This window comes from Antechinus flavipes, chromosome 6, assembly GCF_016432865.1.
Source record: "Antechinus flavipes isolate AdamAnt ecotype Samford, QLD, Australia chromosome 6, AdamAnt_v2, whole genome shotgun sequence".
Classification (NCBI taxonomy): domain Eukaryota; kingdom Metazoa; phylum Chordata; class Mammalia; order Dasyuromorphia; family Dasyuridae; genus Antechinus; species Antechinus flavipes.
The window spans coordinates 126,985,597-127,007,867 of NC_067403.1; the positions used below are offsets into that span (position 1 = coordinate 126,985,597).

Consider the following 22,271-nt stretch of genomic DNA (forward strand, 5'->3'; position numbering starts at 1 on the left):
TATATTCTCCAAAGCCTTCCTCAGGACATAGCCCCTGAACAAGAGTAGAGTCAGCATGGTACTATGGGAACAGGTTGAGAATCTGAGGATCTAGCTTCAATTTCTGTATAATCTTAGAAAAGTCATTTAACCTCTCTTATCCTGTATTTCTTTAACTGCAAAATAAAGAATTGGGACCAGATAGACTCTTAAGGATTATTTCAGCATTATATTTACATTCCTACATGATTGTGGAATTGTGAGAATGGAAGAAGAGAAGAATTATTCTTTGTTTAATACTTTCATCTACCTCTAATTCAGCTTCAATGTGAGATCTTGAAATTCTGGAATAAGATATTTAATCTCAAAGTAGAAATACTAACCTTAACAGTTTAAAAAGTTGGCTTTTTAGATGGTGTACATCCCCTTTCTTTTGATCCCTCAATGACTTATTTTTGTCTCATGGTTTTGTCTCATTACAAAAAAAGTGTCTAAGATTGTATTCTTAAAATTACTATTTTGGGTTTTTTAGTTGCTGATTATTGATGGACAACAATTGAGATCTGACCCAGCTGCTGTGATGGATGAAGTGCAGAAGTTTCTGGGAGTTACTCCTCATTACAATTACTCAGAAGCTCTAACGTAAGTCTATTCCTGTGAACAGTTACATTTATTATTTGAGAACATAAATTATCACTAGTAGATGTGAATATAACATCATTAATAATGGTCAGAAATTCATAGATACTAAAAAGTATCGATTTCCACTGTTAGTTTAGCATCTTCCCTTGGAATAAAAAATGGTTTCCAATGGGTTGCTATTCATTTCCTTGGAATAATAACAATAGCAATAATAATAATTTTCTTTACACATCACTTTAAGTTTTGTACACAGTATTGAATTTTATCCTTAGAGCAGCCAAATGAGCTATGTTGTATATATATTGTTATCCTTATTTTACAAATGATGAAACTCAGAGTGAAAATGGTTAAGTGTCTTTCCTAGGATGTTACAACTAATAAGTTTATTAAATAGGATTTTTTGTTCAAGTCTTCCCAACTCCAAGTTCACCACTTTAACTATCCCACCACAAATATAACTATGTAACAGGAATATCTTCCCTAAGTCCTGTTCTGATGTCTCACGGGAGTATAAAAATAACTTTGGATTCTAGGATAAACTAATGGAGTACAAATTTTGGCAGGTTGTATCAATATGAAAAAGCTTTGAATAAGAAAACAGAAAGGGGCCTTAAAAGAAAAATCGAACATTTTAGATTCTTGATCCTGGAGTTCCGGGAACCACAGGAGTTTATTGTAAAAAGATTGATCCTGGAACTAATAGAGGGCTATAATAGTTTATGAAGACAATCTGCCAGATCTGCATGAATGGAGAAAAAACTCCTTTCATGAAAATATGGATTTATTCCAATCTTAAACCAAGCATTTATTAAGCATTTATTTTTTGCAAAGCACTAGTGTATAATATCAAAAATTATCTCTGTTCTCAAGAAGCTTGCATTTTATTCAGGGGATAGACATATGAAAAAGAATCAGTAGTGATATAAGAGAGAAACAAGTCAAGAAAATCACAAAAGAAGTCTTATAAAGAGGAGATCCACTCTTGGTTTAGAGAGATCAAGAAAGATGGTGACTATAAAAGACATCAGATTTAAAAATAGAATAAAAATTCATAGAAGCAATATCAGTTGAGTGGTGAGGTCAGATGGCAGATGATGAGACTGAGAAATACATGACAGAGAAGAAGTAGAGGAAAGAAAGTAGATTAAAGGGAAAAGATATAGGACTTTGCTTGAATGGATAGAAGGATCAAATGAAATTTGTTGTTTCATTTGTTTTATTTTAAGTTTTAGGGTTCTATTACTGTTGATTTTTCATATTTGACTCTTCATGATCCCATTTGGCTGTTTCTTGACAAAGATCCTGGAGTGATTTGCCATTTCTTTCTCCATTTTACAGATGAAGATACTAAGACACACAGGATTAAGTGACCTGTCCAAGGTCACACAGACAGTTTATGTCTGAGACAGATTTGAACTTGGGAAGATGAGTATTCCTAACTTTAAGCCCATCAATCTATTCACTACATCAAACAACTGGCCTCAAAGTAGGGAGACTTAGGTGTAATTTTTAGCAAAAGGGAAAATAGATGGTAGACTGAATGCTTAAAAATCTGTCCTCTATACCTGGAACAATCTCTCTCATCTATGTTCCAACTACTGATCTCCTGATTTTCTTTTAAGTCCTAATTAAAATTTCACCTTTTACAGGAAACCTTTCACCAACCCCTCTTAATTTCAACAATTTTCCTCTTGGGAAAGGGGTTAATGATTTCTTGTTTGTCCTATTTATATTTCAAATAGATTTTAAAAGATTTATTCTATTTATATTGCTTGCTTTGTATATATTTGCTTGCATGTTGTCTCCCATAATAGATTGTAGGCTTTTTTAGAACAAGTATTTGTCTTTTGCCTCTTTTTTGTATCACCAGTCTTATTACAGTGTCTGGCTTATACTAAGTTCTTAATAAATGTTACATACATATATATATATATGTATAAGTATATATAAGCTTCTGCTAGAAGAGAAAGAAGGAAAGTTTTTGTTTTTGTTTTGTTTGATTTTTTTAGGCCATTACATTCTTCGAAAAAGAAAAAAAAAAAAGGATTCATTGGTTCTTCACATAGTTAGCATTTCCTTCATGAATAATTTCCCTACATGAATAGGGTTAGAATGCATGGTTACACTAATCTGGCAGGTCCTTAGCAAAACATTCTCAGTAATTTTTTCAAAAAACATCTGAGTTATTAATTTATGCCTGGACACTTGCCTTTCCTCATTTGCAATACTTTGGGCACTTTGTGGTTTTTTTTTTTAATATATCCATCGTCTTTACTATAAATAATGATTTGATATTCAATAAATGTGTACAATCAAAATAATTTAATGGAAAAAACCTTGTTTTCATGTCTCTCCTGTTTAAAAATTAATCAATAATGATATAGAAGATAATCCAGATAGACTTCCCTCCATCATCACATTTTTATTCTTGTCAAAAATATGTATTTTGGAAAGATTCTAGTCCTTGATTTACTTAACATCTTATTAAAATCATAATTATGAAGCAATGAATTAACAAATCTTTCTTAATTTCCCATTCCCCTGAGAGAATGTAAGCTCTTTAAGTGTAGAAACTTTTATTTTTATCTTTGTATGTGCATTGCCTACCATCATAGCAAATGGCACTGAGTAAATGATTACTAAATGCATATTGATTGACTAATTTTTTCCCAGTATTTTAAGGGAAATAAAGCCATTAAGACAGTGTGAAATTTAGTTCATGACAATCTCATCCTCCAAAAAGACTTCTGCCAGTTAGGTTAACCTTCCATCTTTAGGTATTTTTGCTATTTTAAACTTTGGCTCAGAGCAGCTGTTACAAAGAGCAGTTAATGATCACATTCTTTCCTGAGATCTCCATAATACCTAAGTGCAAGGGACACATTTTCCATCTATGTGTCATTTTCCTTGCTTTGTTTCCAGTGCCATAGTTTTACCTTAATTCAGTTAAATATACTCATCCTAAGGTAGAAAAACGCTGTTTAAGAGCATTATTCTGCAATGCTTTGCTTCTTGTGCATGCTGGATTGTTTCTCCTCTTGGGAAATTAATGAAAGGGAAGGCAATGCATATATCAAGGAAGAGATTGAAAAATCCAGGTTGGAAATGACTCCACTATGAATTTATCCATTTAATTAGTGATTTATTTAATTTTAATTGATAACAAATTCTAGGGCAACCTATACTACAAAGATTAGGTCTCTGATAGTAGACTGAATAAAAAACTATGAAGAAAATTTCCCTCTTCTCCTAAATGAGTTAACATATGGGCTGTAACAAATTGCAGGTGCACTCATATTATAAAAATGGGCCCAAGGTAACAAAATATTCTGCAACTAATTAACTTTACATCCCAGGCAATTATACTTCATCCTTCTAAAACATCTGCTGAGAACCAAAAACTCAAACCCTTTTGATGTTTTATGCATGGAGCAAGTCCCAAAAGCAATAAATTCAAAACTTACCTTCTGATTTGGGTTCTGCTTTTCTTTTTGCTTTACCTTTGTTTTTTGTCTTAACGTGTCTGGGATTTAGATGAGATAATCAGGCCACATAAGTAAGAAAGTAAGATTCTTTCCTTTTTGATATTGAGTATACATTTTGAAACAAAATGAACATTGGACACATCTGCATAAAACAGAGTGAAGTAAAATTTTGGAATCTAAAGTATGAAGTTTAGTTCTTTCTGTCAAACAAACCAAATGTCAAACTTTATTTTTTGTTAGGTAAAAAGATTTCTAGGTATGGAAAGAGGAGGATCACTGTCAGAAATCATGGAATATGTGGAGAGAGAGTGAGCATTGTGCAGATTCCAACTTGTCTACATATTATCCTATTCAATTCTTGTCCAGATTCTCTAATAAATCCTTTGCAAGTAATGAATACTCTTATTGTTAAGTGAAAGCCCATTTTCCTAGTCACCCAAGGCCACAGAGTCACACTCTATTCCTGAGTGACCACATATCCAATTTGTTGCCAAGGTCTGTCATTCTGACTTTACAATATCTTTCTCACATGTTTCTTTCTCTCCATGCACACAGGAGAATGACTAAATCATTTTGGTTGGTCTCTGCCCCAATTCTTTCCCTTTATTCCAGTCAATTCTCAACTCAAAGTCATCTTCCTTAAGTGCAGTTCTGACTATATCATGTTATTGTTGAATCATTTCAGTTATGTTTGACTCTTTGTGATCGTATTTGGGGGTTTTTTGGCAAAGAGATTGGAGTAGAATTGCTATTTTCTTCTCCAATTCATTTTACAAAGAAGGAAATGAAGGCAAACAGGATTAAGTGACTTTACCAGAATCTCACAAGTAGTAAGTGTCTGAAGCAGAATTGGAACTTAAGAAAATGAATCTTTCTGATTCTAAGTCCAGTGCTTTATCCATTGCAGCCATTATCCCTCTACTGAATAAGCTCTTTATTACCTCCAGGATCACACAAGCATAAAATTCTCTATTTATGGCTTTAAAAGCCCATAATATCATAGACCCTTTCTACCTTTTCAATCTTCTTACACTTTAATCCTTTTCACACACAATTCACAACAGTGACCTCCTTTGATGTTCTACCATAATATTCTTTATCTCCATTCTCTGTGTCTTTGATGCTCTCCATCTTTTTTTTCCATGTTCTGGTTTTCTTCATGACAGTGTTAATCTTCCTGGTCTCCCCTCTAGTTTTCCCTGTGAGATTATCTTCTATTTATATATAATTTATATGTACATAATTGTTCGCTTATTGTCTTCCTCCCAGGCCTGTGAATTTTTTGAGAATAGAGACTTTTTTTTCTTTTTGTCTTTATTTTCCAGTGCATCACAAAATGCTTGGAACATGATAAGAAATAAACAAATCCTTATTTACTGACTGGTGATGAAATTTTGGCCATAATAACTCATGAAACAAAAAAAATACAAAATAGCCTTTTGCAATGACTGACTGGAGTGGCAGAAAAGAAGGGAAAGAGTCCTAAAAATTACAATTTGATCAGATTACCTACTCTTATCCAGAATTAGTAGAAGAATTAATTTTATCAATCTTAACATTCTTGCTATAAGTGAAACTAGAAGACAAAAGAAATTACTGCCATGTGGGAAAAATGGTTCCCAGTTTCTCCTTGGAGAAGCAAATGAAGGCAACGCAATCTTTACAAAATATTTATGAGACATTCACAGCGAAGACATCATAATCAAAGTGTAAGAATGGTAAAAGCAATAGTTGGCAAAAAAATTCCATTTGTTTAGCATTTTTACAGTCCCACATTTGATATGAAAATAGCAAGTCCAATTTGCTTATTTTTATTTACTTAAACAAATTTGACTCAGTAAAGCAAACTACCATCTTAAAGTTTTTCTTCCAAAATTCTCATTTGCATGTTAAAACCATACAAAAGTCCTTCCAAGATCTAAAAGATGTTTGAATTTGACAATGAAGAGTTAATTGATATCAAGTTAGGCATAAAATAGAGAGATTTCTATTCACTAAAAATGTTAGCCTCCATAATGGGAAAGAACCTGATATGAAATCCAAATCAAAGACAAATTTCCTGTAGATAGCATATATTTGTTTGTAAGAAAAAAAGCCCATAATTATTAAAAAATTAATTTAGTTATATTAAGACATAATGGGACATTACACAACCTCACATGAGATTCATGATCACTCAAAAAAGTGTAATTGAGCCATTAGTTCTGCTGTTGCCTTACTTCCACACCTAGAATTAAGATATTAGAAAGACCTGGCTTTAAATCTAGTCTCAAATATTTACTAGCTATATGATCTTGGGCAAATCACTTAACTTGTTATGCCTCCCTCCCACAATAGTTATGAAGATCAAATGAGATATTTTTTGTAAAATGCTTCAGAACTTTAAAGTACTACTTAAGTGTTGATGTTGTTGTTATCCATGCTTTTTTGATTGGACTTGTAGAAACCACGCTCCTTGTCTCTGGAAAGAATTCATTTTTTGAAGTTCTATCTTGTGTATGAGGTACCTTGACTGGTAAATGAATGACAAAGTGCAAAAATGCCAGACTGCTACTTTTAGTCAGCTTCAAATGAAACCAATTTCCCATATTATTTAGACCATCTTTTAATAAGTCTTTCCCCATTCCCTGCTCTCCCTGCACTTCTTACATCCTGTTTACTGGCATGGTAATCAAATCAAGAATACATTGCTAGATGGCAGAGAGGACGCATGCATCTATCTAAGCTCTACTTTACCCTCAAACTAATTTTTTTTAAAATGAAATTCAGCCTTGGAATAAGTGCTTGACTGTCAAAACCTATGAATACTGGGAGTAGAACACATTACCAACACGAGATAATCTCAAAATTCACCAGAAATGGTTTGTTTTTGCTCACGAATGGGACACTTAAGCCAGGTGCAGAATCAGTCAAGTAGGCAGTGAGAACATGGAAAACAGCTCATGCTGAGCAGACTGAAGTGGGGTGGGCTGTGGACTTCACAGGCTAAAAATTTGCCAGGAGAACTTTACCACAGTGTCAGCTGCTCTGGCAGCAAGCCAGTAGATCAACAGAAAAGCTGTAGACACAGTGGGTAAAGACTATAACCCCAAAAGACTAGAATCTCTCTAGACCTGGCTATACCCACTTAGCACCAGGAGAGACTCAGCATGATCTCAGCATGCAAACACTGATCCCAACACAGATGTATAGGTGGTAATCCCAGCTCAGACTCTCATCCCAGCACAGCCATTGCACTTTCACTGCTGCTTCACTGCTCCTTCCTGTTGTCTGTTGAGGAAGCTTGGTAACACCACACTGCCCCCACAGCAGACTGCAGTTTTGTTTTGTTTTGTTTTGTTTGTCAAAATGAGTAAAAGGGCAAAATGGGATTTAACTATAGATAGCTTCTCTATTGAAAGAGAACAGACTTCAAATCCTGAGGAGACTAAAAGCAGATTGTCTCCAGATGAAGCCTCAACTAGTGATATAACCTGGTCCCCATTACACAAGACTCTCATAGAAGAAATTAAAAAGGCTCCTAAAAAGATAACTAGAAGAAAAATGGGGAAAGGAAAGGGAAGCTTGGCAAGAGGGTCTGAATAAGTCATGTTACTCATTAAAAGATACAGTGGATAAAAAAAATCAACTCCCTGAAAAACAGAATTAGTGAAGTGGAAAAAGAAAATGGCTCCTTAAAAAAATAAAATTGTCAAAATTGAAAAAAAAAATTCCATAGGAAACAACAACTCATTTAAAAACTCAATTGGACAATTACAAAAAGAAATAAAAAAGTAAATGAAGAAAATAATTCATTAAAAATTAGAATTGAATGAAGGGAAATGAATGACTTGAGGAGACTCCAAGAATCAATCAAGCAAAACCAAAAAAATGAAAAATTAGAAAAAATGTTAAACATCTACTTGGGAAAACAACAGATCTGGAAAATACATTTAAGAGAGATAATCTAAGGATTATTGGATTCTCTGAAAATCATGATGATAAAAAGAACCTAGGCACTATTTTTCAGGAAATCATCAAAGAGAACTGCCCAGGTATTATAGAAACAGAAGGTAAAATCAACATTGAAAGAATTCATTGATCATCTACTGAAACAGACCCCAAAATCAAAACTCAAAGAAATATTATGGCTAAATTCCAGAACTATCAGACCAAGGAAAAAATACTACCAGCAATTCAAACACAGAGAAGTCACAATAAGGATTATTAAGATCTAGCAGCGTCTACATTAAAGGATAGAAGGGCCTGGAATCTGATATTCCAAAAGGCTAAGTAAGTTGGTATGAAGCCAAGAATAACTTACCCAGCCAAACTGGGCATCTTCTTCCAGGGAAGAAGATGGACATTCAATGAAATAGGTGAAATTCCATTTATTTCTGACAAAAAAAAACAGAACTAAGCAAAAAGTTTGATCTCCAAATATAGAACTCAAGAGAAACATAAAAAGGTAAAAAGAACTCTTGGGAACTATATTTCTTTTATGTATATACATAAAGAGTACATGTATAATTTGGTTTTACTATTATAACATAAAAAAGAATGCATAGGTGAAAAGGAAATTATACCAGAAAAAGGGAAAAGTGGAGGTAATACATCTCACAAAAAGGCAAAGGAAACCTATTATATCTGAGGGAAAACCGGAGGGGGATAAACATAGTATGAATCTTATTCTTATCAGAATTGACTCAAAAAGAAAATATTAGATGTATTCGATTTACAGAGAAACTTCTCCCACCTTATTGAAAAGTGGGAGGGGAAAAGCAAAAAGGGAAGGAGTAGGCTAAATAGAAGGGAACACAGAAATTGTAAGGGAAAGTTTTAAGAAAAGGGGAAGGACTCTAAGTGGGGGAGACATCCTAAAGAGGGAGGCTGCATGAGGCAAATGGTGCTCACAAGACTAATGCTGGGGAGAGGAGTAAGGGGAAAAGAAAACAAGATGACAGAAAATACAGAATTAGTAATTTTAACCATAAATGTAAAAGGGCTAAACTCCCCCATAAAATAGAGGCAGATGGCAGACTGGATTGAAAGCCACAATCCTATAATATGTTGTTTACAGGAAACACACTTGAAGCAGGGCAACACATACAGAATAAAAAGTAAAAGGCTGGAGCAGAATCTACTATGCTTCAGGTAAAGTCAAAAAAGTAGGGTAGCCATTCTTATCTCAGAGCAAGCAAAAGCAAAAATTAATCTAATTAAAAGAGATAAGGAAGGGCACTATATTTGCTAAATGGTAATATAGATAATAAAGCAATATCGGTATTAAACATATATGCATCAAATGGTGTAGCATCTAAATTTCTAAAGGAGAAATTAAGAGAGCTGCAAAAAGAAATAGACAGCAAAACAATAATAGTGGGAAATATCAACCTTGTACTCTCAGAACTAGAAAAATCAAACCACAAAATAAATAAGAAAGACGTTAAAAAGTAAATAGAAAACTAGAAATTTTAGATATGATAGATTTTTGGAAAAAACTAAATGGAGACAGAAAGGAGTACACTTTCTTTTCGGCATGGAACCCATACAAAAATTTACCATATATTAGGACAGAAAAATTTCAAATTCAAAGGCAGAAAGGCAGAAATAGTAAATGTATCCTTTTCAGATTAAAATGCAATAAAAATTACATGCAATAAAAATTACATTCAATAAAAAGCCAGGGGAAAATACATCAAAAAGTAATTGGAAGCTAAATAATCTCATCCTAAAGAATGATTGAGTGAAACAGCAAATCATAGACACAATTCATAATTTCACCCAAGAGAATGACAATAATGAGACATCATACCAAAATGTGTGGGATGCAGCCAAAGTGGCAATAAAAGGAAATTTTATATCTCTAGAGGCCTACTTGCATAAAATAGAGAAAGAGAAAATCAATGAATTAGGCTTCCAACTAAAAAAGCTAGAAAAAGAACAAATTAAAAATCCTGAATCAAACACTAAACTTGAAATTCTAAAAATAAAAGGAGAGATTAATAAAATTGAAAGTAAAAAAAAAAAACTATTGAATTAATAAATAAAACTAAGAGTTGATTCTATGAAAAAAGCAACAAAATAGATAAACCCTTGGTAAATTTGATTAGAAAAAGAAATGAGGAAAATCAAATTGTTAGTCTTAAAAATGAAAATTGAGAACTTGCTGCTAATGAAGAGGAAATTAGAGCAATAATTAGGAGTTACTATGCCTAATTTTATGCCAATAAATTTGATAAATGAAATGGATGAATACCTTCAAAAATATAGCTTGCCCAGATTAACAGAGGAAGAAGTAAATTGGTTAAATAAGTACCATTTTAGAAAAAGAAATAGAACAAGCTATTAATCAACTCCCTAAGAAAAAATTCCCAGGACCAGATGGATTTACATGTGAATTCTACCAAACATTTAAAGAACAATTAACTACAATGCTATATAAACTATTTGAAAAAATAGGGAATGTAGGAGTCCTATCAAATTCCTTTTATGACACAGATATAGTACCGGCACCTAAAACAGCTAGGACGAAAACAGAGAAAGAAAATTATAGACCAATCTTCCTAATGAATATTGATGCAAAAATCTTAAATAAAATATTAGCAAAGAGATTATAGGAAATCATCCCCAGGATAATACACCATGACCTAGTAGGATTTATACCAGGAAAATAGGGCTGGTTCAATATTAGGAAAACTATTAGCATAACTGACTATATCAATAATCAAATTAACAAAAATCATTTAATCATCTCAATAGATGCAAAGAAAAAAAAGCATTTGATAAAATCCAACACCCATTCCTATTAAAAAACATTTGAGAGTATAGGAATAAATTGCCTTTTCCTTAAAATAGTCAGTACCATCTATTTAAAACTGTCAGTAAGCATCATATGTAATGAGGATAAATTGGAACCATTCCCAATAATATCAGCAGTGCAACAAGGTTGCCCACTATCACCATTACTATTCAATATTATATTAGAAACACTAGCTTTGGAAATAAGAGTTGAGAAAGAGATCAAAGGAATTAGAGTAGGTAATGAGGAAACCAAATTATCACTCTTTGCAGATGATATGATGGTATACTTAGAAAAGCCCAGAGAGTCTAATAAAAAGATATAATTCATAACTTTAGCAAAGTTTCTTTTTTTTTTAATAACTTTTTATTGATAGAACCCATGGCAGGGTAATTTTTTACAGCATTATCCCTTGCATTCACTTCTGTTACGGTTTTTCCACTCCCTCCCTCCACTCCCTCCCCCAGATGGCAAGCAGTCCTTTACAGGTTGAATAGGTTACAGTATATCCTAGATACAATATATGTGTGCAAAACCGAACAGTTTTCTTGTTGCACAAGGAGAATTGAATTCAGAAGGTATAAATAACCTGGGAAGAAAAACAAAAATGCAAGCAGTTTATATTCATTTCCCAGTGTTCTTTCTTTGGGTGTAGCTGCTTCTGTCCATCTTTGATCAATTAAAGCTCTCTTTATCGAAGAGATCCACTTCCATCAGAATACATCCTCAAACAGTATCATTGTTGAGCTATATAATGATCTCCTGGTTTTGCTCGTTTCACTTAGCATCAGTTCATATAAGTCTCGCCAGTCCTCTCTGTATTCATCTTGCTGGTCATTCCTTACAGAACAATAATATTCCATAACATTCATATACCACAATTTACTCAACCATTCTCCAACTCATGGGCATCCTTTCATTTTCCAGCTTCTAGCCACTACAAGCAGGACTGCCACAAACATTATGGCACATACAGGTCCCTTTCCTTTCTTTAGTATCTCTTTGGGGTATAAGCCCAGTAGAAACACTGCTGGATCAAAGGGTATGCACAGTTTGATAACTTTTTGAGCATAGTTCCAAATTGCTCTCCAGAATGGCTGGATGTGTTCACAATTCCACCAACAATGTATCAGTGTCCCTGTTTTCCTACATCCCCTCCAACATTCCCCATTATCTTTCCCTGTCATTCTAGCCAATCTGACAGGTGTGTAGTGGTATCTCAAAGTTGTCTTAATTTGCATTTCTCTGATTAATAATGATTTGGAGCATATTTTCATATGTCTATACATAGTTTCAATTTCTTCATCTGAGAATTGTCTCTTCATATCCTTTGACCATTTATCAATTGGAGAATGGTTTGATTTCTTATAGCTTAGAGTCAGTTCTCTATATATTTTGGAAATGAGGCCTTTATCAGAACCTTTGATTGTAAAAATGTTTTTCCAGTTTATTGTTTCCCTTCCAATCTTTGTCTGTATTTGTTTTGTTTGTACAAAAACTTTTCAATTTAATATAATCAGAATTTTCTATTTTGTGGTCAACAGTGATCTCTAGTTCTTTGGTCATAAATTCCTCCCTCTTCCACAGGTCTGACAGGCAAACTATCCTATGCTCTTCCAATTTATTTATAATCTCATTTTTTATGACTAGGTCATGAAACCATTTTGACCTTATCTTGGTGTACGGTGTTAAGTGTGGGTCAATGCCTAGTTTCTGCCATACTGATTTCCAATTTTCCCAGCAATTTTTGTCAAATAATGCATTCTTATCCCAGAAACTGGTGTCTTTTGGTTTGTCAAAAACTATATTATTAAAGTTATTGGCTGTTTTGTCCTTTGAACCTAACCTATTCCATTCATCAACTAGTCTATTTCTTAGCCAATACCAGATAGTTTTAGTAACTGCTGCTTTATAATATAATTTTAGATCTGGTACAGCTAGGCTACCTTCATTTGATTTTTTTTCATTAATTCCCTTGAAATTCTTGACCTTTTGTTTTTCCATATGAACTTTGTTGTTATTTTTTCTAATTCATCAAAGTAGTTTTTTGGGAGTCTGATTGGTATAGCGCTAAATAAGTAGATTAATTTAGGTAGTATTGTCATCTTTATTATATTTACTCGCCCAATCCAAGAGCATTTAATATTTTTCCAGTTGGTTAGATCAGACTTAATTTGTGTGGAAAGTGTTTTGTAGTTTTGCTCATAAAGTTTCTGATTTTCCCTTGGCAGATAGAATCCTAAATATTTTATACAATCAGTAGTTACTTTAAGTGGAATTTCTTTTTGTAACTCTAACTGTTGGGTTTTGTTAGTGATATATAAGAATGCTGATGATTTATATGAGTTTATTTTATATCCTGCAACTTTGCTGAAGGTGTGGATTGTTTCTAATAACTTTTTGGTAGAGTCTCTGGGGTTCTCTAAGTATACCATCATATCATCAGCAAAGAGTGATAATTTGGTTTCCTCATTGCCTATTCTTATTCCTTTAATCTCTTTCTCAACTCTTATTGCCAAAGCTAGCATTTCTAATACAATATTAAATAGTAATGGTGATAGTGGGCATCCTTGTTTTACTCCTGATCTTATTGGGAATGGTTGCAGTTTGTCCCCGTTACATATGATGCTTATTGTTGGTTTTAAATAGATACTACTGATTATTTTAAAGAAAAGTCCATTTATTCCTATACTCTCAAGAGTTTTTTAATAGGAATGGATGTTGGATTTTATCAAATGCTTTTTCTGCATCTATTGAGATGATCATATGGTTTTTGTTAATTTGATTATTAATATGGCCAATTATACTGATAGTTTTCCTAATATTGAACCAGCCCTGCATTCCTGGAATAAATCCTACTTGATCATGGTGTATTATCCTGGGGATGATTTTCTGTAGTCTTTTTGCTAATATCTTATTTAAGATTTTAGCACCAATATTCATTAGGGAGATTGGTCTATAATTTTCTTTCTCTGTTTTCAACCTCCCTTGTTTAGGTATCAGTGCCATGTCTGTGTCATAAAAGGAGTTTGGTAGGACTCCTTCATTCCATATTTTTTCAAATAGTTTATAAAGCACTGGGGCTAATTGTTCTTTGAATGTTTGGTAGAATTCACATGTAAATCCATCTGGTCCTGGGGATTTTTTTTTTAGAGTTGATTAATAGCTTGTTCTATTTCTTTTTCTGAAATGGGACTATTTAGGCAATTTACTTCCTCCTCTGATAATCTGGGAAGCCTATATTTTTGTAGGTAGTCATCCATTTTGCTTAGGTTATTAAATTTATTGGCATAAAGTTGGGCAAAGTAACCCCTTATTATTTCTTTAATTTCCTCTTCATCAGTGGAAAGTTCTCCGTTTTCATTTTTAAGACTGCCAATTTGATTTACCTCTCTCCTTTTTCTAATCAGGTTTACCAAAGGTTTATCAATTTTCTTGGTTTTTTCATAAAACCAACTCTTAGTTTTATTTATTAGTTCAATAGTTTTTTTTTTACTTTCTATATTATTAATTTCTCCTTTTAATTTTAGAATTTCAAGTTTAGTAATTGATTGGGGGTTTTTAATTTGGTCTTTTTCTAACTTTTTAAGTTCCAGGCCCCATTCGTTGATCTTCTCTTTTTCTATTTTATTCAAGTAAGCCTCTAAGGATATAAAATTTCCCCTTATACTGCTTTGGCTGTATCCCATAAATTTTGATATGATGTCTCATCATTGTCATTATCTTGAGTGAAATTATTAATTGTGTCTATAATTTGCTGTTTCACCCAATCATTCTTTAAGATGAGATTATTTAGTTTCCAATTACTTTTTGGTCTATTTATACCTAACTTTTTGTTGAATGTAGTTTTTATTGCATTGTGATCTGAAAAGAAAGCATTTACTATTTCTACCTTCCTGCATTTAATTTTGAGGTCTTTATGTCCTAATATATGGTCAATTTTTGTGTAGGTTACATGAACTGCTGAGAAGAAAGTATACTCCTTTCTGTCACCATTCAGTTTTCTCCAGAGATCTATCATACCTAATTTTTCTAATATTCTATTTACCTCTTTAATTTCTTTCTTATTTGTTTTGTGATTTGATTTATCTAAATCTGAGAATGCAAGATTGAGATCTTCCACTATTATAGTTTTGCTATCTATTTCTTCTCCCAACTCCCTTAACTTCTCTTTAAGGAAGTTAGATGCTATACCACTTGGTGCATATATGTTTAATACTGATACTGCTTCATTGTCTATAGTACCCTTAAGCAAGATATAGTTTCCTTCCTTATCTCTTTTAATTAGATCAACCTTTGCTTTTGCTTGATCTGAGATAAGGATGGCCACCCCTGCTTTTTTAACTTCACCTGAAGCATAATAGATTCTGCTCCAGCCTTTTACCTTTACTCTGTATGTATCTACCTGTTTTAAATGTGTTTCCTGTAAACAACAGATTGTAGAGTTCTGACTTTTGATCCAGTCTGCTATCCGCCTCCTCTTTATGGGAGAGTTCATCCCATTCACATTTGCGGTTAAAATAACCAATTCTGTATTTCCTGCCATCCTAATATCCCCAGATTATACTTTTCTTTTTCTTGCCCTCCTTCCCTTCTTCCCTAGTATTAAACTTATTGGTCCCACTAACGTCGCACAGTTCTCCCTCTTTAGTATCCCTCTCTCCTCCCTTTGAATCCCTTCCCCTTTCTTGTACCCTTCCCTTATTACTCTTTTTCCTTCCCCCTTTTCCTCTCCCACTTTTTAATGAAGTGAGGGAAGAATCTCTGTAAAACAAATAGGTCAATTGTTTCCTCTTTGAGCCAACTCTGATGAGAGTAGGATTCACACAATGTTCCTCCCCCTCTCTAAATTCCCTCATATATGATAGATTTCCTTTGCCTCATTGTCGCATGTAGTTTCCCTCTTTTTATCTCCCTTCTTCCCTTTTTCTGACACTATCCCCTTTCCATTTCTACTTCCCTTTTTAATGTTATATCAGTAAAATCAAATTATACATATGGTTTTTATGTATATTCACAACAGAAATACAGTTCTCAAGAGTTCCTTTTACCTTTTTCTACTTCTCTTGATTCCTGTTGTTGAAGATCAAATTTTTTGTTTAAGTCTGGTTTTTTCCTTAGAAACAGATGGAATCCTCTATTTCCTTAAATGTCTATCTTCTTCCATGGAAAAAAATACTCAGCTTAGCTGGGTAGTTTATTCTTGGCTGCATTCCAAGCTCTTTTGCCTTTCAGAATATATGATTCCAGGCCCTTCAATCCTTTAATGTTGAGGCAGCCAGATCTTGCGTGACCTTTATTGTGGCATCTCGGTATTTGAACTGTTTTTTTCCTGGCTGCTTGTAAAATTTTTTCTTTAGTCTGAAAATTCTGAAGTTTGGCCACAATATTCCTTGGAGTCTTTATTTTAGGGTCTTTTTGAGAAGGTGTTCGATGAATTCTTTCAATTTTCCTCCCTTCCGGTTCTATTACTTCTGGGCAGTTCTCTTTGATGATTTCCTGTAAAATAGCATCTAGGCTCTTTTTTTCATCATAATTTTCTGGCAGTCCAATGATCCTTAGGTTATCTCTCCTAGATCTATTTTCCAGGTCTGTTGTTTTTCCAAGTAAATATTTGACATTTTTTCCCAATCTTTCATTTTTTTGGTTTTACTTGACTGATTCTTGATGTCTCAATGAATCAGTCATTTCTATTTGTTCAATTCTAATTTTTAGTGAGTTATTTTCTTCATTAGCTTTTTTTACTTCTTTTTGTATATGTCCAATTAAGTTGTTTTGCTCTATGGAATTTTTTTCCATTTCACTAATTTTTTTTTTTTTTTTTTTTTTTTTTTTTTAGTGAGTCATTTTCTTTTTCCAATTCGCAAATTCTGTTTCCCTGCACTTCTTGGGAGTTTTTTTTACCTTTTCCAATTCACATTTCAGGAAGTTGTTTTCTTTTTCCACTTTATCAAATTTTTTCTTTTAGTGAGTTGTGTGTCTTTCCCCATTTCTCTTCTAGCTCTCTTTTAAGGTTTTTAATAATCTCTTCTAGGAGAGCCTTTTGTATTGGAGACCAACAATCGTCTGGAGACTGTCTGCTATTAGTCTCTTCAGGGTTGAAAAGCTGTTCTCTTTCTGTGTAGAAACTATCAATCATTCTTTTGATTTTTTTACTCATTTTGTTAAAGCCTGTAAGGTCTGCCTTCAGAGCCAGGAGGTTACCAGCTTCCTCTGCAGAGCACCCATATGGATGGGTAGCTGTTCTGCCAACCGACTACAAAAAGCAGCAAGGTACTGGAGTGCTCTGGAAAGAGTTCCCCACCCGAAAGTAACTCAGGCCTGCAGGGCCAAGCTGGGAAAGTGCCCTTCAAAGAACCCTGGCTGTGTGAGATAATAACTGCCCTGGGGCTAGACACTTAGCAGTGAGAGTTTCACTTCCCAAGCCAAACCCTGCCCTGGGGCTGTGGGTATTAGCAGCTGAGCAGTGAATGGATTTGCAGGGACCGGAAGTGTCTGCCTGGGAAGCACAGTCAGCTGGGAAGGTTCTATTGCCCCAGGCTGAGCCTCCCACTGTGCCGATTAGAGGCTGCCCAGGCTGTGCCCCCTTGCCGTACAGATTAGTAACTGCCCCCGCAAAAGCCCCGAACTGTGGGATGTGGCCGCAGGCTGTGGTAAAGTCTGCCTGAGTCACTTCCGGGTTTGAGGGGTTACAGCCAGATCTTGTTAGGTTCTGGCGTTTTTTAGAGGACCCTCTGTTTTAGGCTTTAATTTCTCTGCCAGTTTACTGCTTTGTAGTCAAAGCAGGACAGTTAGCCGATAGCAGAGTGGTCCCTATAACTTCTCTAGCCACAGAGATCACTCCCACCCCGTCTGCTCAGGACACTAGCCTCTCCCTGCCTGTGATCTTCCAAATTGACTTCAGCTGGTAAGTTGTAGTGCTTCTAATCTTCATGAATTTAAGCAGTGAAGAGTTATTTTTGAGGCTGGATTAAACAGTTGGTTATGAGGGGAATGAGAGGAGTTTAGAGAGTCGTGTGTGCCTGCTCCACCATCTTGGCTCTGTATCTTCACAAAGTTTCAGGATACAAAATAAATCCACATAAATCTTCAGCATTTTTATACATCACCAACAAAACCCAACATCAAGAGATACAAAGAGAAATTACATTCTAAAGTAACTGTCAATAATAAAAATATTTGGGAATCTATCTGCCAAAGGAAAGTCAGGAACTATGTGAGCAAAACTACAAAACACTTTCCACACAAATAAAGTCAAATCTAATCAATTGGAAAAATGTTAAGTGCTCTTGGATATGTCAAGCAAATATAATAAAGATGACAATACCAGCTAAACTAATCTATTTATTTAGTGCTATACCAATCAGATTCCCAAGAAACTATTTTAATGACCTAGAAAATAATAACAAAATTCATCTGGAAGAAAAAAGGTCAAGACTTTCAAGGGAACTAATAAAAACAAATCAAGATGGCCTATCTCTACCTGATCTAAAACTATATTTTAAAGCAGCAGTCATCAAAACAATTTAGTATTGGCTAAGAAATAGATTAGTTGATCAGTGGAATAGGTTAGGTTCACAGGACAAAATAGTCAATAACTATAGCAATTTAGTATTTGACAAACCCCAAAATCCCAATTTTGGGGATAAGAATTCACTATTTGACAAAAACTGCTGGGAAAATTGGAAATTAATAGGGCAGAAATTAGGCACGGACCCACACTTAACACTGTACACTAAGATAAGATCAAAATGGGTTCATGATTTAGGCAGAAAGAATGAGATTATAAATAAATTAGAGGAACATAGGATAGTTTACCTCTCAGACTTGTGGAGGAAGAAGGAATTTGTGATCAAAGAAGAAGTAGAGATCATTATTGTTCACAAAATAGAAAATTTTGTTTATATAAAGTTTAAAAACTGTTGTATAAACAAAACTAACACAGACAAGATTAGAAGAGAAGCAATAAACCGGAAAAACCTTTTTACAATTAAACATTCTTATAAAGGTCTCATTTCCAAAATATATAATTGACTCTGATTTATAAGAAATCAAGATATTCTCCAATTGATAAATGGTTAACAAATACGAACAGTTTTCAGATGATGAAAGTGAAATTATTTCTATTCATATTAAGGGGTGTTCCAAATCATTATTGATCAGAGAAATGCAAATGAAGACAACTCTGAGATACCACTACACACCCACCAGATTGGTTAAGATGACAGGAAAAGATAATGAATGTTGGAGGGGATGCAGGAAAACTGGGACACTGATGCATTGTTGGTGGAGTTGTGAACAGATTCAACTATTCTAGAGAGCAATTTGGAATTATGCTCAAAAAGCTATGAAACTGTGCATACCCTCTGATCCAGAAGTGTTACAAATGGGCTTATATCCCAAAGAGATATTAAAGAAGGGAAAGGGACTTGTATGTGCAAAAATATTTGTGGCAGCCCTTTTTGTAGTGGCTAGAAACTGGAAATTGAATGGATGATGATCAATTGGAGAATGGCTGAGTAAATTATGATATATGGATATTATGGGATATTATTGTTCTGTAAGAAATGACCAGCAGCATGAATGCAGAGAAGCTTGGAGAGACTTACATGAACTAATGCTAGTGAAATGAGCAGAACTAGGAGAACTTCAATAACAATACTATATGAGGATTAATTCAGATGGAAGTGGCTATTTTCGGCAATGAGAGGATCCAATTCACTTCCAATTGATCAATGATGATCAGCTACACCCAGCAAAAGAACACTGGGAAATGAGTGTGGACCACAACATAGCATTTGCACTCTTTCTGTTGTTGTTTGCTTGAATTTTTGTTTTTTTCCCAAGTTATTTTTACCTTTCTAAATCTGATTTTTCTTGTGCAACAAGAGAACTGTATAAATATGTACACATATGTATTATATTTAACATATACTTTCACATGTTTAACATGTATGGGATTGCCTGCCATCTAGGGGAGGGGTTGGAGGGAAGGAGGGGAAAAGGTGCAACAAAAATGTTTGCAAGGGTCAATGTTGAAAAATTATCCATGCATATATTTTGTCAATAAAAAGCTATAATAATAATAATAAAATTGCATTGCTTTTGGAAAGATTGTTTGAATTAAGTGTCTTCTGCCTATCTCATGATTTCTATTACTCCCTAGATCAAATCTCTCTTCTCTGGGTGCCATTGCTTTTCTTGCATAGCCTTCCTCTAGTAGAATATAAATTCCTTGGGATCAAGGATTGTCTCATTTTTCTGTTTGTATTACAAGCACTTTTTTTTTCATTCAATCATTCATCTGAAAAACCAAGTTTTCTCATAAGAAAATTCCTATGAGAATATATGAATAATGAACAATTAATCCACCATAATATAATAATATTATCTTGGACAGTAGCTTACCAATGGAAAATAAGCTGGGTCCAGAGGTGAACAGGAAGTGGAGAATGAATATCCCAATTCCTCTCTGAGAATCAAATACATCAAATACCCATTATTTTAACAATAATAATCTTCTGTTGATGTTGTTTCATTCCTAGTTTTAAACAGGATATTCCTTGAAGAAGTGAAAGGGCAACATAGAGGCAATAGAGATACATGTAGTAGATATTAGCAGGCTGCAACAAATGATAAACAGGATTTACAGGGCATCATCAAAATTTATAAGATGTCATCAGAAAGATATATGTGTACTCAGCTTGTATATACTCTAGTACCAGCAACATCAAAAGATCTATCGGAAGATCCTGGTCACTTTAGGTAGACCTGCTTGCAAAATTCAAGAAAGACCATGGGCAAAGGCAGATAAGCGATGGGTTGTTACGTGCAGCAATGTAGAAAATATCCACCTCAAGAAATCACAAATCTGTCCAATAGGCAATTTAATATTAAATAACTTTTGAATTATATCAAATAAATTAACATGTATAATAGATTTTACATACCTTAACCTTCTATAGAAATACTAGCATACTATATAGAAATATTAATAATTACTATGACAAGAGCAAGAGGCAAGAGACAAGGCCTCTAAACCTTCAACCTGCTTTGTTTTCAGACATACTTTCCAGTATATTACTTGCTGCCTTCCTCTTTTCCCACTTTGAATTCAACTGCAGCTTTCTTCCATCTTCTACTTTCATTTATAGCAACAACATTCTCTAGATGTACATCTGTTTCAGGGGTTGCCAAATTATATCCTTCAGACCAAATCTGCTCACGTTGTTATTCAACTGCAAGCAAAGAGTAAATTTTTTTTAACATTTATAAATAGTTTTATTGTATTTTAAATTATAAAAACCATTCTTAACTCTCAGACTGCACAAAAAAAACCTGGTGGCCAGCTGGATTTGACTCTTAGGCAAGAGTATGTGGAGTTCTGGTCTATTTGTTCAGACTGGCTATGAACCTCACCTTTAGAGCAGTCATAGTTAATCATTATAGGCAATTTAAAAACAATATGGTATCTAACACACATTTTCAGCCATCACTAACAAAGAGGAACTATACAAGACTTAACTATGGCCAAAGAATTAATTGCCTGGTAGGCAGCCACTGATGATGATCCTCTAAATGCTGATCCCTAGAAAGTAGACATACCTCCTTACTAGGGCTATGCTTGAAGCCTTTTTCAGTGTGATAAAACTTGCTGGTACTCATGTTCTACTTAAGTGACTTTCAAGTCATCTTTATTTAAAAAGGTAGTAGGGCCTAGCAGAGAGAGTTCTAGAAAACGGGAGTATAAAATCTTTCTTCCAGTTTACTGTCTCGGTGACTTATGCCACTTAACCTCTCTTGGCCTCATTTCCTCATCTGTAAAATGAATGGGTTAAACTCTTTCTTGAAGGTCTTTTCTAGTTGGGAATCTGTCACCATAATCTACATCAAAATATAACATCAGATGGACTTGTTGAACATTATGATAACTCATTTTTATTATAACTTCATGATAATTATTTAAAATGTATATAAAAATGTGTAAACTTTAAGAAAAATGACTGCTCTAAAATTAAATTCAGCTAAATTAAATATACATTAAGTACTTGCTATATGAAAACATTAAACTAGGTGTTTAGCATACAAAAATAGATTAAAAATAATAACTACAGAGCATTTACTATGTATTAAGAGATTTAAAGTTATCTCATTTAATCCTCATAGTGACCCTGGAAGGATGGTACTATTATCCCCATTTTACAGATAAGGAAACTGTGATGTGGTACAACAGATGTGATGCAAGCCCTGACAAAAACAAACATTAAATCCCTGGGAAAAAAACACATATAAATGACATGATAGTAGAATGTTAAGAACATTCCTACCATAAATTCATTCTTTAATCTCAAAAAGTTAGGGAAAATAATAATTACATGTATTCT

General features: G+C 33.8%; 1 protein-coding gene across 2 annotated transcripts in view; it reads left to right on the forward strand.

The window, feature by feature from the left end:
- NDST4 (N-deacetylase and N-sulfotransferase 4) overlaps nucleotides 1–22,271 on the forward strand; it is a 387,829-nt gene that overhangs the window by 361,128 nt on the left and 4,430 nt on the right. For both annotated transcript variants that reach the window (XM_051964927.1, XM_051964928.1), the window contains one exon: nucleotides 512–621. In XM_051964927.1, the coding sequence (XP_051820887.1) occupies nucleotides 512–621 (110 nt within the window). The remainder of the gene's footprint in view (nucleotides 1–511; nucleotides 622–22,271) is intronic.